General features: G+C 40.3%; 1 protein-coding gene across 2 annotated transcripts in view; it reads left to right on the plus strand.

Annotated features, from left to right (window-relative positions):
• The first annotated feature begins 501 nt into the window (after nucleotides 1–501).
• JMY (junction mediating and regulatory protein, p53 cofactor) overlaps nucleotides 502–15,368 on the plus strand; it is a 64,368-nt gene continuing 49,501 nt past the window's right edge. For both annotated transcript variants that reach the window (XR_008441163.1, XM_054002792.1), the window contains exon 1: nucleotides 502–1,574. Coding sequence is in view for 1 of the 2 variants with exons in the window: in XM_054002792.1 (XP_053858767.1) it covers nucleotides 735–1,574 (840 nt within the window). In the remaining variant the exon portion in view is untranslated. The remainder of the gene's footprint in view (nucleotides 1,575–15,368) is intronic.

Genomic DNA, 15,368 nt, shown 5'->3' on the forward strand with positions numbered 1-15,368 from the left:
TCTTTTGCAGGGAGTGCACTCTTTTTGCACAGGAGCGCAAACGTGTGTTGCACGGCGTGCCGCTAGGCGCTCCCGACAACTAATCTTTTAGCATTTTGCTTCAATCGCCGGTCAGAAATAACACACACAACAACCACTAAACCATTCCCGCGCCGCGCCGCCTCCCTCCCACGGCCCCCGCCGCACCGCCCCCTAGCGGCTCCTCCGCACGGCGCAGCGCGAGGGCGCCCGACCGGCCGCGTTGGGGTTCCGAGGGAAGGGGCGGGGCGTCTCCCTGCCACGCCCACCGAGGGAGAGCGAGCGTGGCGGCCCCGCGGCGCGCCCGGGGCGCGAGGCTCCGCCCGCCTCCCTCCGCCAATGGGGGAAGGCGCCGCGGGGGGCGGGGCTGCCGCAGGCCGCGCGGGGGGCGGGGCCGGCGCGGAGTTGCCGCAGCGCCGCCGCTTGTAAACAGATCCCGCCCCACGTGACGCGCGCGCGGGGCTTGCGCGGGGGTGCCGCGCATTGTCCGCGTTGGTGACCGGCAGGACCCGCGCGAGGAGCGGGAGGAGGCGATTCCCGTCCGCCCTTCCTCCCTCGTCGCTCCGGTGGGGAAGCAGCGCACCCTCCCCCTTGTGCCCCAGCCGCTAAGATGGCTGGTGGTGGGCGGTAAGGCGGTGCGGGGCTGCGGAGCAGCTGACGGGACGGGAGCGCGGAGGGCGGGCGGCGTGTGCCCGTGTGCGGAGTCGCGCAGCGCCATGTCCGCCTTCGCCCTGGAGGAGACGCTGGAGGCCGACTGGGTGGCCGTCAGGCCGCACGCCTTTCAGGAGCGGGAGAAGCACAAGTTCGCCTTCATCGTGGCCTGGAACGAGATCGAGGGCAAGTTCGCCATCACCTGCCACAACCGCACGGCGCAGCGCCAGCGCAGCGGCTCCCGTGAGCTGCGCCGCGGCGGCCCCGAGGCCGGAGCCGTCCCCAAGGCTGGCGGCCCCGCGGTGCGCAGGGACCCGGGGCCGTCCCGGGGTTGCGCCCATCCCCGGGCCGAGGCGCTGCCCAAGAGCCCGCTGCGCCCCAAGGGCAGCCCGGCCCGGAGGCCGGAGCGCGGGCCGGAGGGGGCAGGTGCTGCCGAGGAGATCGAAGTGCTGGAGCTGGGGAAGGAGGACGTGGCCGCCGGGCTGTCGCTGCCGCCCTCGCCGCCGCGGGCGAGCGAGTTGAGCGCTCCCGACGCGGAGCCGGCGGGGGAGGAGTGCAGCTGGGCCGGCCTCTTCTCCTTCCAAGATTTGCGGGCCGTGCATCAGCAGCTGTGCTCGGTGAACTCGGAGCTGGAGCCCTACCTGCCTGCCTTCCCCGAGGAGCCCTCGGGCATGTGGACGGTGCTCTTCGGAGCACCAGAACTATCCGAGCAGGAGATGGACGCTCTCTGCTACAACCTGCAAGTTTACTTGGTTCACAGCTTGGATACCTGTGGCTGGAAGATCCTTTCGCAGGTGCTCTTCACCGAGACCGACGACCCCGAAGAGTATTACGAGAGTCTGAGTGAGCTGCGACAGAAGGGGTACGAGGAGGTGCTCCAGAGGGCCCGCAGGCGCATTCAGGAGGTGAGGCTATTGCGTGGTCCAGATGCCCCCACTTTAGTGTCGCATTCAGTTTAATCTGTGCCATCATTTTTAGTCGTTCTTAGTTCCTGCTGTCCTGTTCCTTGGTGCGAAAAATGGGGCTTAACCTTTCCAAGGTCCCTAGGGCCAGGATTTAAGGAGGTGCAGATTTCCATACTCATCGGAGTGTGGCTCAGTACTTTTTTCTGTGCAAATGTGGATGTTTATGAATAAATATCCAATGGATTTGGCAAGGTCTTGCTCCCATATTTTTGTTCTTGCGTTGCCTTGCACCAGGATGTGTTGGGGTCTGAATTTTTTTCTTTTAAATGAGAGCAGCAACATGTGTTGTTAATTTTGATAGTACAGTTTAGGCATTCGAGACCAAAAAATTCCAAGTTCATACAGGCTCTGGGTGATGAATCTGGTATTTATATAGCGAGATTATGTTTTCCTGTGGAGTTGGAGTAAGTACAACTTTTGTTCAGCTGAGAAGTTCCTAGAGTTGGAACTTAAAGAAAAAAGCAGGCTGTCTGTTCCTAGTGGATATTTGCTGTGTTGCTGTTGATATTGTCTGTCAAGACTTGGATGTTTCAGGACACTTCGTGTCTTTCTTACACCCTATACTGTTCTAGACAGAGTAGTTGAGGATGCCCATCTAGCTGACTTCTAGCATCAGTGTATGAGATTTTTTTACACTTTCTCGTAAAGTGTAAAAATGGACTGAGTTGTGTGAGAACCCAGATTTTACAGGTATAAAATGAGAATTTTACATCCGTTTTTGTGCTTCAGTGGCCTTGGTCTAGAATGTACCCGGATCTATCAAGGTGTGACTATAAGTATGAGTCTTACTTACTTACACTGTGCTGTATTTTTACAAACATCATCTTAATTCTGTTGTGGATATAGGTCAAGTTTGGCCGCTTCAGCTACCCACGTATATCCTGCCAATATTCTTTTACAAAATGTGTGGTGGTGATTGTTTTTTCCTTGATGGAGTGTGAGCATATCTTCTTGCTCTCCGATGGCATAGTTTTGAGTCCATAAAATTCATGCCAAGCTTTTCCTTTGTGACTGGAGTTACAGAGTATGAGAAAATTGTAGTATTCTTGATGTAATCATGGTAAGAACATCCAAGTATAGCATTGCCAGGTAGTTTATTTCCATACTGTTGACTATGAAAACATATTGTCTTTCATTGGTTTTTTTTGACTGCATGAATGCTTGGGAGTGTATGCTTAAATTAGATTTAGACTTTAATTCAGCAGTTTTTACAAGGAGCTGTGCAGGATAAGAGAAGTTTGTGTTAAACACGTGGAATTTAGGAGCGGGATACCTAACTCGAAGGATGTGGTGTTTTTGAGGAAATATTAGTTAAGAATTACTGAGCAAGAACTATTTGTTTCTTGGAGAATCTCAATTTCTATTTTGCCAGTACGACTGCGAAAAATAAATTGGTTCTCTAAGCTACATCATTTTATTCTGTGTTAATGTTCTGAGCTTGGTGCAGACAAAATGGCAGAGCCTGTGTATGTATTTGACTACTGTACAACCCTCCTTTCCCATGATAACCAGTCTGGTAGTGTACGTAAAGTCAATACAGCTGTACTTATGTCAGTTGTGTAAGTCGATCCTTCTTTAATTAAGGGTAGTTCATGTTTAAGAAAAGAAACCAATGGAATGACCTGCTCTTTCCCTCTTGGCTCTCAGGTTTCTCTTTTCCTTACCTGTTAGGGGTTTACTTGGTCTTTAGGAAATGTCTTTCTTTAAGCAAATACTGATGCCCTTTGTCATTACAATTCTAAGCAAATGAAGCAGTGGATGATGGGCACTGCTTGGTATTTCTGAAATAAAGGCTTTTGTACTTTAAAGAAAACATGAATGCATGTTTTATCTCACAATTTACTTTTCCATCTGTGCTGGAATTCTGTCAGCTGATAGCAGGAATGTTGGAGCCAAGGAATTTTAAACAATTTTGTCTCTTACAAGAATTTTTTGGGAAAAGAGGAAGTGATTGAGAAGCACTGGTAACCAGAATGGTATCTAGGAGGGAATGTGAAGGGTCTTCATTAATGTAAAATTGTGCAATTCCCAAAATCTTGACTTAGCATATTAAAATGTGCCTCTATAGTTAATAGTTATTTAATATATGTCCTATATTTCCTAGGACAAATTCCTCTGTGCAGTTAGACTATTACTTGAGAAATGCTTGCAGGTTCTCTTGATTTGTATTTTTAAGTAAGCAACCAAACCTCATGTTCATTGTTTTAGCATCCCCTGCTTGGACAGTCATTGCTTTCCATAAATTACATGCAAGCCAGTTTATTTTCACAGCAGTTTGTAATCGTTGCTTTTTGTAATAGTAACTTTTATCTCAGTCCGAATTTAAGGTCTTTAATAAACCATAAGAATGCTGCAAGTAGAAACAGATCCAAGATGAGTAAGTAAAATAGTTGTAGAGGAACTGTGTAACCTGGGTTTCATTTCTTATACCTGATTTGCTGTTTTGAAATAACACTTCTTTTATTCTTTTTTTCAAATAAAACTATTAATTTTGAAATAGTTGAGGAATTTATTTAAAGTAAAAACTTGTCCATTAAGTTTATACCTGGTGAAAAAAAAATTAAAGTACTCAGTTAAAAGATAAAAAGATGTTATTTCAACAGAGAGTATACCATTGAATCCGTTTTTGGGATTCCAGCTTCCTGGGCAGTATTTCCAAAATACTATACTTTGTGTCAGGAGGGCAGAAAATATTTGTGTCTGTACTCTTGGTCCTGCCAGTTGCCTGTTTATGTTCTTCCTACATAGAGGAGAGTTTTTCTAGGCTAAGTGTAGATTTTTGTAAATTTCTGTGGGTTCACGTATCTGTGCTGTATCTCTTTGTCTGTTCTGTAATTTCAAAAGGCTGAAGGTAGTCATGTTTTCCTGAATAAAAAAGTTGTTAGTGTCAACTGTGATCAGGAGGGATGGGTGGCTTAGTTATGCCCCAAACACATTTCATTGTATGCTCTTGCATAGCAAGTTGACAATTTGGGAAGTCTGTCTATATGTTATATGTCTACTTCAGCATCTTTGAAATACCAGCTTCTGGGAATGTTCCTGTTCCATACAGCTCTTAGTAGGCTGAAATTTGGTCTACAGCCCTGGTTGGGTGAAATTTGGTGGATGATAGTCTATAGGGTCTTGAGTGCCAGGTATAAAACTAGTCTGAAGCTTGCTTTGGTTTTCTTTTTGCTTTATAAAATCTATGAATTCCAGTGTTTGCAGGTAGACAAAGACTGTTTTGTATCCCTGCTCTGTGTGTCTTCTTGTATTTTTTTTTTTTTTAATGTGAAAGTTCAAACACTTGTAAGTGCCTGATTAAATTCTGAAGTAATTCTGAAAGCATCTTCTCTTCAGTGGCTGACTTTAGACTGCTGTGAAAGTGAGGACCTACTGCTATTTATAATCTCCATCTTCTGTATAGTGATGTATTTGCTAAGCATGAGAATAATCCTGCTTGGTTTAATTTTCTTTTGATTCAAAGGACTAGAAAGGCTAAGGAAAAACAAATCTATTTTGTTACAGTAACAACTTGTATGAGAAGAAAATGTAGCATTTTTTTAATGGGAAGGTGTATGGTCACTTTATTTCCTTCATAATCAGATTTGTTTTTTCTAAATTACTTTTGCATATTTAGTAGGCAAGTTTGTTTTGAATGAACGAAATATGCTTGTCAAAATAGAGGAAGTGGCAAGGAATTGGTTCGGTTATATATATCATGGAATTTCACATTTGTTACTTTCCAACATGTATTTCTTCCATATTGTCACTCATTTCTATTTATATTAAAAAAAGGTATATAATATCCAATAATATTTTGTTTTGTTGAAGCTGTTCTAATATTTTAGTAATCAATAATATTCAGGGTTGTGTCAGTAACTAGAAGAATTTTATTTAATTGGTTTTGGCTGTATGCATTCAGTTCGAAAGTAAATGTTTACATGGTAGGTAGTGAGACACTATAACAAAAGTGGAAGTTTTCCAAAAGTGTGGTGACTGATTGCTGTTCAATGATCTGCATCTAGGCACAGTAAGATTTAAAGAGAGTTTCAACATCAGAATCAAAAATAATGCAAAAGTAAGTATAAAACATTACCAAAAAGTATTCAGTGTTCCAGTAACATGGAAAAAAATATTAGCAACAGTAGTGTTTCCATCAAAACTAATGTAACATCTTTCTATGCAAGAAGAAAGACTAACTGAATATTGTATATGAACTGCAATATTTAGGTTTAGAAGATACATAAGGTGTTTCAGAGGGAACAGAACACTGGTTTGGATTTTACATTGGGAGCACAGAGGATTAAAATAAGATACTGTGGATTTTTTTTCCTCTTGACATGAGGAAAGCAGAGTTAAGACTAATGCTGAGCATGTGGGAAGTCCAGGCTAGTTTTGGTGGAATGCTTTTTTTTGTGTTTATTATTTGTAGAGTTAACGCTTGTTTCCAGTAACACTGTTTGGATTATAAATCCATTGTAAATAAGCTGTTTAAGTGCTGAACTAGTACTGGAAGTTAGTACTAACCAAAATATGTTAGCAGCTGTAAGCTATGCTCTGTAGAACTGGCAGGTAGCCTCCAAGCTCTTTGAAGACACCTACATCATATTAATACTCTGGCTGGTATTGGGCGAATGCTAGAGCAAGTTGGCAATGAGTACTGCAGCTGTACCCAAAACTCAGAGTGCTTAAAACAATGTACATTTCTTCAAAACATGGGAAATTTATATGTACACAAAGAAAAGGGCATTGACTTCGAAAATTAGATCTTTCTTGACTGAATTTAAATCTTAGGTGAAAAGTAGAGGTGCATTCTGTACAATATAGCAGTATTAGTAAGCCTGGATGTAATTTTTAGGAACTGGAGACAGCAGCTTGCAAGCCTCACAATTAATTTCCTTATCCAAATAACTGGAAGATGAGAAAAAAAAAATGCAGTATATGGTCTTTTTAATTGCCTAAAGTGGGATTGGGGAACCATTTATGTCTATTACTTGGGAGAGTACTCTGATGCTGAGAATTTCATTTGATATTCCACTTGTTTCCATAGATGTAAATTTTCCTCTTTTTTGTTTAAAATTGTAGGTACTTATTTGCAGCATTTTCATATGACAGAATATTTTGAAAAGGTGCGAACAACCTATGTAACATGTTCTATATCCATTGTGTTACTCAGGTTTCACAGCTTCCTTGATTTCTTAGCTTTTAGAGATGATACTGGGTTGTACTTTCTTCGTGCTTACCTTTGTCTTGTGTACTTGTTCTCTTTTTTTTTTCTACCATTGTTTTCTTTCTCTTCAATTGACTGTCCTCCCTTCAAGTAAATGCTGTTTAAAACTGCTTTCTTAAGCCAGTAAATTTTTTTTTCTCTCCTTTTCTGGCTGACATAATATTATTACCCAGGCAGGTGTTGAATTTGAAAGTAGATTAACTGTCATATGTTAATCTTTTTATGTTTCTGTAACATGACAAGACACTGTTTACAAATAGTCAGGGAGGATTGTGTGCTTTACATATGTAAATATTGCTATCACAAACCTAAAGAAGGCATTGAGAAGCAGAGATGTTTGGAAATTGCTACATTTTTTGTTTTTGAGGGTGTGCTTTTAACATTTATTTTTTTAATATTAGCAACATAGCATTGCAATGCATCAGGATATTGCTGTTACTGGAGAGAACTTCAATGGAAATTAGGACTCAGTCCAGCTAAAGATACATCTTCCAAAGAGATGAAAACCCAGTTATTAGAAATATGGTAGAGAGAGAAGGGAGACTGGACAGCAGGAGAGGGATATTCTAAGGATACAGAGGATCAGTGAATGAGTCAATACGTGTACGTATATGCTTTGATGAGAAGACGGCTTCCCTGTCAAGCCAGGCTTTGGACATGAATGTCTGCAGCCATTCACTGTAGATGTGAATAGAACATGGGTGATACATCGGCATGACTCCACTCACCACTTACAAAACCTTTGGCAGATACTGCTTTCAATTCAAAACCTTTCAGTGGTAAGATCCTATCTCTGGGTTTCTTTTCTGTCTATTCTTTTCTGGGTGTGGTATTTTTGTAGGAGTATCAAATGTATGTCTGTGAGTTTTTTTGATTACTAATGACAAACATTACCCATTCTGACAAATTTGAACACATGGTGCACTTTTTTTGTTAAGGATTTGCTTCTGGAAAGGTCTTCCAGAAACACTTCCAGTCATTCAGCAAGCATTTAATTTTTTTTAAAGGACCTTGAGTACTTCTGATTTCCTAAATACATAAAACAACCCAAATTTTTAATTATCTACTGTTACAATACTTTCCAAAATGTATTTGTGGCAAGCGGTTCTGACCTTCTTTTGGAAAAATGCTGTGATACTAGTGTGAGGGAGCTGCATGGGTTTAATTTTTTTCTCTGAAAAATGTTATTTATTTAAATAATCAATTAGCATTTGTTTGTGGTGACTTGCAATGTCTGCAAGTTATGTCTTGCAACTTGCAGCTTATGTCTGCAAGTTAATAAAATTAATAGTAGTGCAACTTTTCACATAACAGTATTGCATCATGACTTATTTGAGCTACTTTAGGGAAAGGGTGTTCTAAAAGATTTTCAATAGCTTAGAATCATAGATTATTGTGTTAGAAGGAACCTTACTGTGTTTCCTAGTTGGACCTTATGCTTAAAATAGAACTAGTTTTGATTAGAGCTTTCTTTTTTTTTCTTAAAGGAAACTTGAACTTTAAAAAAAGCTGTGTTTTATATGTGTTGAAAGGAAATTTTAAAAAATGAAGAAGAAAAAGAAGAAATGAAAAAGATATGAATGTATTAATTAAGTTGTGAAGCTTTTGAGGGGGAAAATGTGTAGATTAGTTCTAGAAGTTTCTAAGTTTGTAATTTTTCTACGGTATAAATAACCCTGTGGCTTCAGATCCCAGATTCTTTAGCCTTCAATAATGTGTTACTTGTTCATGATCATCAGATGTCCAAATTTTAAATTGTATAATTTTGTCACTTCAGAGTAGTATAATTCAGAAAAAAATTCATATACGTGAGGAGGTTAAAAAATCCCAAACTACTTGCAATATTGGAGATCTTCTGGAGGAATTGAATGAGTAGGTAAATGGTATGTATAATTTCAAATGTGTTTTATCATGCTGCTTTATCACACGTGGATTTTATTTCCCTTTAACATTTAAACTGAGTATCTTTTCCCATTCATTTCTCCCTAAGAACAGGAAGAAAACCAACTCAAACAATTAGTACCACAGAATACTAGTCTGTGTTCCCCTGGTGCTAACAGAAATTGCTTTTGCCTGAAATACCGTTCTATTATGAAAGTGATTTAGTAGCTTGTAATTACTGTATTTACTGTTAAGATAGGAGGAAAAATGTGCATGATGTGGGATCTAAGGATTTTCTTGGTATCTTATTTAGCGTTTTATTCTTAATAGTGAACTGTAAATATGTTCTTTCTACTGGGCTTTTTTTTTTTTTTTTTTTTGACTTATTCAACTTCTAAATAAAATCCCTATTATTTGAGCTTTAAAAATTGCATTTAGGGATGCAAAATGCTGTTTCCTTAGGCCTGCCTTTCCATGATTGCATCATTGTATAAGGTGCCATAGAGGCTAAACTGTACCAGCACTGAAAGAATTCACAGAGGGCTATTTGAGTTACCTCTCGTCTGTCACCCAGGCTTAAAGGTGGTTCATCAGCTGTGTTGTTGGAGGGAGCTGAAGAACTGGATCATCAGCTTGCTAGTGTTGACAGCGGGGGATGCTATCCCTTTCTGTCCTCCCCCACATCAGCTTTGTGTTCCTTCCTGTTCTTATTCTCTGTCCTTTCAGTATGCTGATTCAACTCAATAAACCTCAGTAAATTATCCAAGAGAGACCACAAAGTAGTTTTTTGCCAGACGCTGTGTTAGTTTATTGAAGGATCTGAGAAATACTAAAGCCAGTGAAGTGGAGAAGAGGGCACCTGAGAGCAGAAGCAACATGGAACTGGAATAGTCTGGGAAGAAGAGAGGCAAGAGGGGATGGGAAGTGGAATCTTCTCTCGACAGGAGCAAGCTGTTGGGTCAGCTTTAAAAAGTAAATTCATCCTCACAAGTACTTAGAATCTTCTGTTGTTGTAATGCTTTTCCTGCTTTGAATTAGATTTTTAAAAGTCTAACAGTAACTTATCAGACATTTGAGAATTATTCTCTACCATGCCAAATGCACTGTAAAATTGCTAAGAGTACTAATTCAGTGCTACTAATCTAATTCCCATGAGCTGACTTCACAGTGAAATTGATTGTACCTCTTTAATTTTTTTTCTTCCCATCGAATGTTCTTCTTTGCTTTCATAAAATAACATTTGCTGCAGTAGAGTATTTGGTGCGTGCAGTAGAGTATTCGGTGTGTGCAGTAGAGTATTTGGCTAGGCCTGTGTCCTGACATGGCAAATCTTATGTGAAAGGTTTTAAGACTAGCACTATAATACCCCCTAACTAAATGTATTTGTTCTATGCAAATATTAGTTTGTTTAGATAGTTGTCAGTTTTGATGCTCTTGAGTATATTCTCCTTACTAACAGCATAGTTCAGAAGGATAGAAGACAATTTGTGGACCAAATGTTGTAGTGTTTTACGGCACAGCCTGAACACTTATGTAATATATGTTCTCAGTCTTCTGACCTGCAGAAAAAAAAATTTACTTAGAACTCATTAGGATATGTGTAAAGTAAGTCTTTGCCAAGCCTTCAGGGTGAGGTGTTGCCTAGAAGTCTTCTTGTTCAGAGTTACCACGTTCCAACCAACCAGTGATTCATTAGTGACTTTATCTTTTAATTATTTTGCCCTTTTTCAAAGGAAAGGAGTCGCAAAATACAGTAATAACTCTGAAATACAGATCTAAACAGATCTGTTTCATTCATGAAATTTTGTTACATTGTAAATACCTATTTTTGTGTTACTATCAGGAAAAGGAAAACCTAGCACTCCTGTATGATGAGTGCTCCCATGCAGTTAGCCCTTGTTTGCTATGATTTCTATAGCTCATCTGTGGCTATCCAAGTAATATACTAAATTCAAACTTATACCTGGTATTTATAGACAGTCATTTGACATGGCAGTCTGACTAAGGAGTCGTACAGCCACATCACACAGTAAGGTAAGGTGACCAGACTAGTACCACCTTAAAAAAGCACCCCACATAGTGTTTGTTAGATGTTTATCTTGTTTACAGAGAAGGAGATGCATAGTTTCTAGTTTTTGACATTTCCCTCTTGAGCTTTCAGAAGAGATCTAGTGTGCCATATATTGTTGTCAAAGCTGACAGCTTTATGCCTGAGCCTTGTAATTTTCCAACAAGTTATATATGCATATACAGTTCTGCTGAGATTTCTATTTAGAATTTTGTGTGGGAGGAGAGAAGTTGCATTGTTCAGTAATGATGCATACATAGAAGTAATGTTTTGGTTCACTTTGCTGCATTAAAATACTACTTCAGTTTTTCTTACTCAGTTCAGTTCTTTTCTTTATCTGTGGAGTTGTATTAGGGGTAGTATGTTGAAATGAGGTACGTTTTGGTAGGCAGTGTAAAAGAACTAAATAAAGGTAATTGTTACTGTCCAGGAGCTCTTAACCTGAGTTAAGTGAGGATCACTGATAGGACTGAAAAGTGGCTAAGCAATCTGTGCTGGTCATAAACTTCTGGGGTGTGCTCTTGCAATGGGTAGAGGTACATCAAGTGGCCACTAGAGCTGCTCTATGACTCCCCTTCTCAGCTGGATAGGGTGAGAAAATGATGTGGCTCATGGGTTGAGATAAGGATAAGAAAAGATCACTCACCAGTTATTGTCACAGGCAAAACAGAATCAGCTTGGGGAAATTAATTTAATCTATTGCTGATAAATCAAGAGTTTGATTGTGAAAAATAAAACCAAATCACAAAACATCTTCACACCACCCCTCCCATCATCTTGAGATCAACTTTCCTACTGATTTCTCTACCTCCTCTCCCTGGATAACATAGGAGGACAGGGAAGGAGGGTTGTGGTCAATTCATCATGTGTTTTCTTTACCACTCCTTCCTCTTCATTTTTTTCCCCTGCTCTAACATGGGGACCTATCCACAGGAGACAGATCTCCATGGACTTCTGGCAGTTTAAGTCCATCGCATTGGGTGCAGTCCTTGGGGAACCAAGTGCTCCACTGTCTGTCATCCATGAGATCATAGGGGTCCTGTCAGAAAACTTCTCCAGCATAGGGTCCCTTGTCCATGGGGCCACTGGTTGCCAGAAGCCTGCTCCAGCATGGGCTCTCTATGAAATGGCATTTTACTTCAGGGCCCATCCATCTGCTCCAGTGTGGGGTCTTCCACAGGCTGCAAGAATATCTCTACACAAGTGCTTGGAGAACCTTCCACAGATTCTTCTTCACTGACCTTGGTGTGTGCAAAGTTGTTCCTCTCACCTGTTCCTGCTCTTCTCTTGGGCTGCAATTGTTGGACCAGCACTCTTTCCCCATCTTAAATGTGTTATTCCAGAGGTGCTGTTGTGGTTGCTAATGGATTTGGCCTTGGCCAGTGGTGGGTCCATCTTGGAGCTCACTGGCTTTAGCTCTGTTGGACATGGGGGATGCTTCTGGCATCTTCTCACAGATACCACTTCTGTAGTCCTCCAGTACAAAACCCTTTCCACCCACCCGGGACATCTCTGCACACATGTACTGAGGTCCTAGGCTCACTGTGTACAGGTAAAGGACTGTTTAAAGTAGTGTTTAAAGGGAAATGATACGGTTCATTTTGTATTAGCAGCTCTTCAGACACCTAGATGGCACATCTTATGCAAGTATTCTTAAATTTTTGTGTTTTGAACACCCCATGTTTGGCTTTCCAATATCTTTGTTGAGTTTTCTTGTTTGCTGTTCCATTTTGTGAACTTTGAACTTGCTTGCTATGTATGCTTTATCTGTGCTTTTAGTTTAATTAGTTGAATTAACTCAGCTTTAACTTCTTTAAATAGCCATTTTAAAAACTACCAAATCCAGACAAAAACCTTGGCAGTGCATCAGCATACATTTCAATTCCCTGTCTTCAGAAGTCTCTTTCAAAAAAAATGGACACTTTTTGTGCACTCAGTAGGTGGTCAATTGCTATGTTGTTTCCAAATAAGTTAGTATGGAATTTACTTGTTTTTCTCTTTTTTTAAATCTTAGGACAGATGTAGTGCTGGATCCAGCACTTCCCATGCTAGTCAGTATTAACTAAGTTATTTATGACATACTCCCTCTCTGTCTAGGTTTTGTGTTCTCTTAGATGATTTCTGCCCTAGCAGTAAAATATACTTTAGATCTGTGTGGGAGAGTCTGGCTTTGGTCTGTTACTGCTACAGTAATGCAAATGATCTTTTTTTACCACAAAGGTAAGGATTATTGATGGCAGTACAATCATGCGAACAGCTGGATATCCTGGCAAGTCTTAATCTCTTAACTGTGATGTGTGACATTTAAGTACAGAGCCACATGTTTGTAAGAGTGAGAAAAGCAGTTTGCCTGTAGTGAAGATATCATGTAATTGAGACTTCTGTTTGTTGTCAGGACATGTAGGAGTGTATTTGCTTTTAACAACGATTTATTTTGTTTGGTTAAAGAGAAACAGTTCTAAGCATGTTCTGGTGCAAAAAAAAAAGTTGCCTTCTATGTTCAGTTGCTAAACTTTTGCATACAGATTTTACATACTCTCTAGCTTTACTTCTTTATAAGTCATTGTCTGAATGTCGTTGCGGACTATTGCCAGTGCATCATCAGGAGGATTGAGTACTCTACTCTTAGGATTGCTGTTCTTTGGACAAAGGATGGAGTATCTAAAACTACTCTGTCTGCAGTACTGTACTTCTCTCTGACAACAGCTATCTGTAGTTCTCTACCTGTGAAACTGAATATGCTTCAATTTGAATCTTTAGAACTCTTCTTGGAAATGGCAGGTAATACTGTCAGGCTTCTGACAGTCTAAATTTATAGAAAAAAAGGGTGTTCTGTAGTTATTTCTGAAGTATGAAGGAACTTAGGAAGATACTGAAAAAATATCTTTATGACTGATTTCATGTAAAAATGGTTCTGTGTCATATTGCAACGTTTTTATCAAATATGCCAAGAAAATAATAACAGGGAAAGTTTTGGGAGTATTAGCAAAGAAAATATAAGACCTGACTCTTCTATGATTAAATTAAACTTTGGATTATGCACCCAGCTGAGGTCAACCTGCACATAATTACACTGTTGTAATGCTTTTAAAGCTCTTTGAACAAAATAAAAAAATAAAGAAAACAGAAGTAATCTTTGTTATATAGTTCAAATATATGTGCTGTTAAATTAAAAAAAAAAAAGGTGTTCCTGCTAGTTAGAGTGTATCTGCATAATAGTTGCCTAAAATATATGGATTCATTTAGTTGTGAACAATGTAACATCTGTGAAACATGATTCTTAAAATAAATGCAGCATTCAATGGGTATAGCGCTAGTCAGGCCTGTACAGGATGTTACTCTACTGTCCTCCACCCACTTCTTTAAATAATGTAATTAAAAAATTGTGAAAGTCAAAAATTCATACTGAGACTGTTGAAGTAAATGAGCAGTAACACTGAATGTCTGTGCTGAGAACTAGTCTTCACTGGGGCATAAAATATGCCACAAAAATTGTTCATGTATTTTATGCCAACACCTTGCCTGGCTTTAATGTTCTGGGTTGGTCTAGACATTTGGCTAGGTACTCATTTTGTACTGCCTGTGTGAAAATAGGAGCATACAAAATCAAACTACCTGTGGGTCTATGGAGGGCATGGTTTTCATAATGACATTAATTCTGTGCTAGTTCCAGCATCCCAGGTATCTAGTAGTCTGAATATCATCTGGATGGCAGCCAGCTAAAAATAATGCTTCAGCTAGCTTTGATCTGGAGCAGGAAAGCTCCATCAGACTGTGTTATAATGGGAGGTGCTCTATGCAGCCAGCTTGACACCATCTGTTTCCTGTGTTAGTGCCCCTTCCATACTTCTGGCAGTGAAGCACCTGGACTCTTCATTAGGGTTAAAAGCCTCCGTACAGAAGCAGAATCAAAGCTATTGGTCTTCTGTTCATACCACCCTGGATTGTTGAAGCCTTGGTGGTTGGTACGCATTCCAGTTTGAAAATGTGAGAGAGAATAGTTCTGTATTCCTTTAAACCACTTATATAGAATCAGGGAAGACCTTTGAAATCATCAGGTCCAACCATTAATGTAGCACTGTCAAGCCAACCACTAAGCCATGCCCCTAAGTGCTACATCTGCACATTTTTTAAATATGCCCAGGGCTGATGGTTGAGTCACTTTGCTGCACAGCCTGTTTCAGTGCTTGACAGTTCTTTCTGTGAAGTAATTCTTCTACTGTCCAATCTAAACCTGGCACAATCTGAGGTTATTTCCTCTTGTCCTGTCACTTGTTGCTTGGAAGAAGAGATGGATCCCCACACAGCTTAAAAAAAAAAAAAAAAAAAAACAAAAAAACAAAACAGTTGACCAGTCACCAGTAAGACAAGCTCTACATTTGCATTAGGCAAGATTAGGGAAGAAGGTTGGCAATGGTATTTCCAAATGCTGTATTAGCTATACTGTCTTATTTCCCTTTGTTTAAAAAACATAAGAGTTGACTTTTATAGTTAGTTCATATAGTTCAGGTGACTTTCCCTAGAAGCTGATCTACTCATCTTGGGGAAGATTGGATATTTGTTCAAATACACC

This window comes from Vidua macroura, chromosome Z (assembly GCF_024509145.1).
Source record: "Vidua macroura isolate BioBank_ID:100142 chromosome Z, ASM2450914v1, whole genome shotgun sequence".
In the NCBI taxonomy this organism is placed as follows: Eukaryota; Metazoa; Chordata; class Aves; order Passeriformes; family Viduidae; genus Vidua; species Vidua macroura.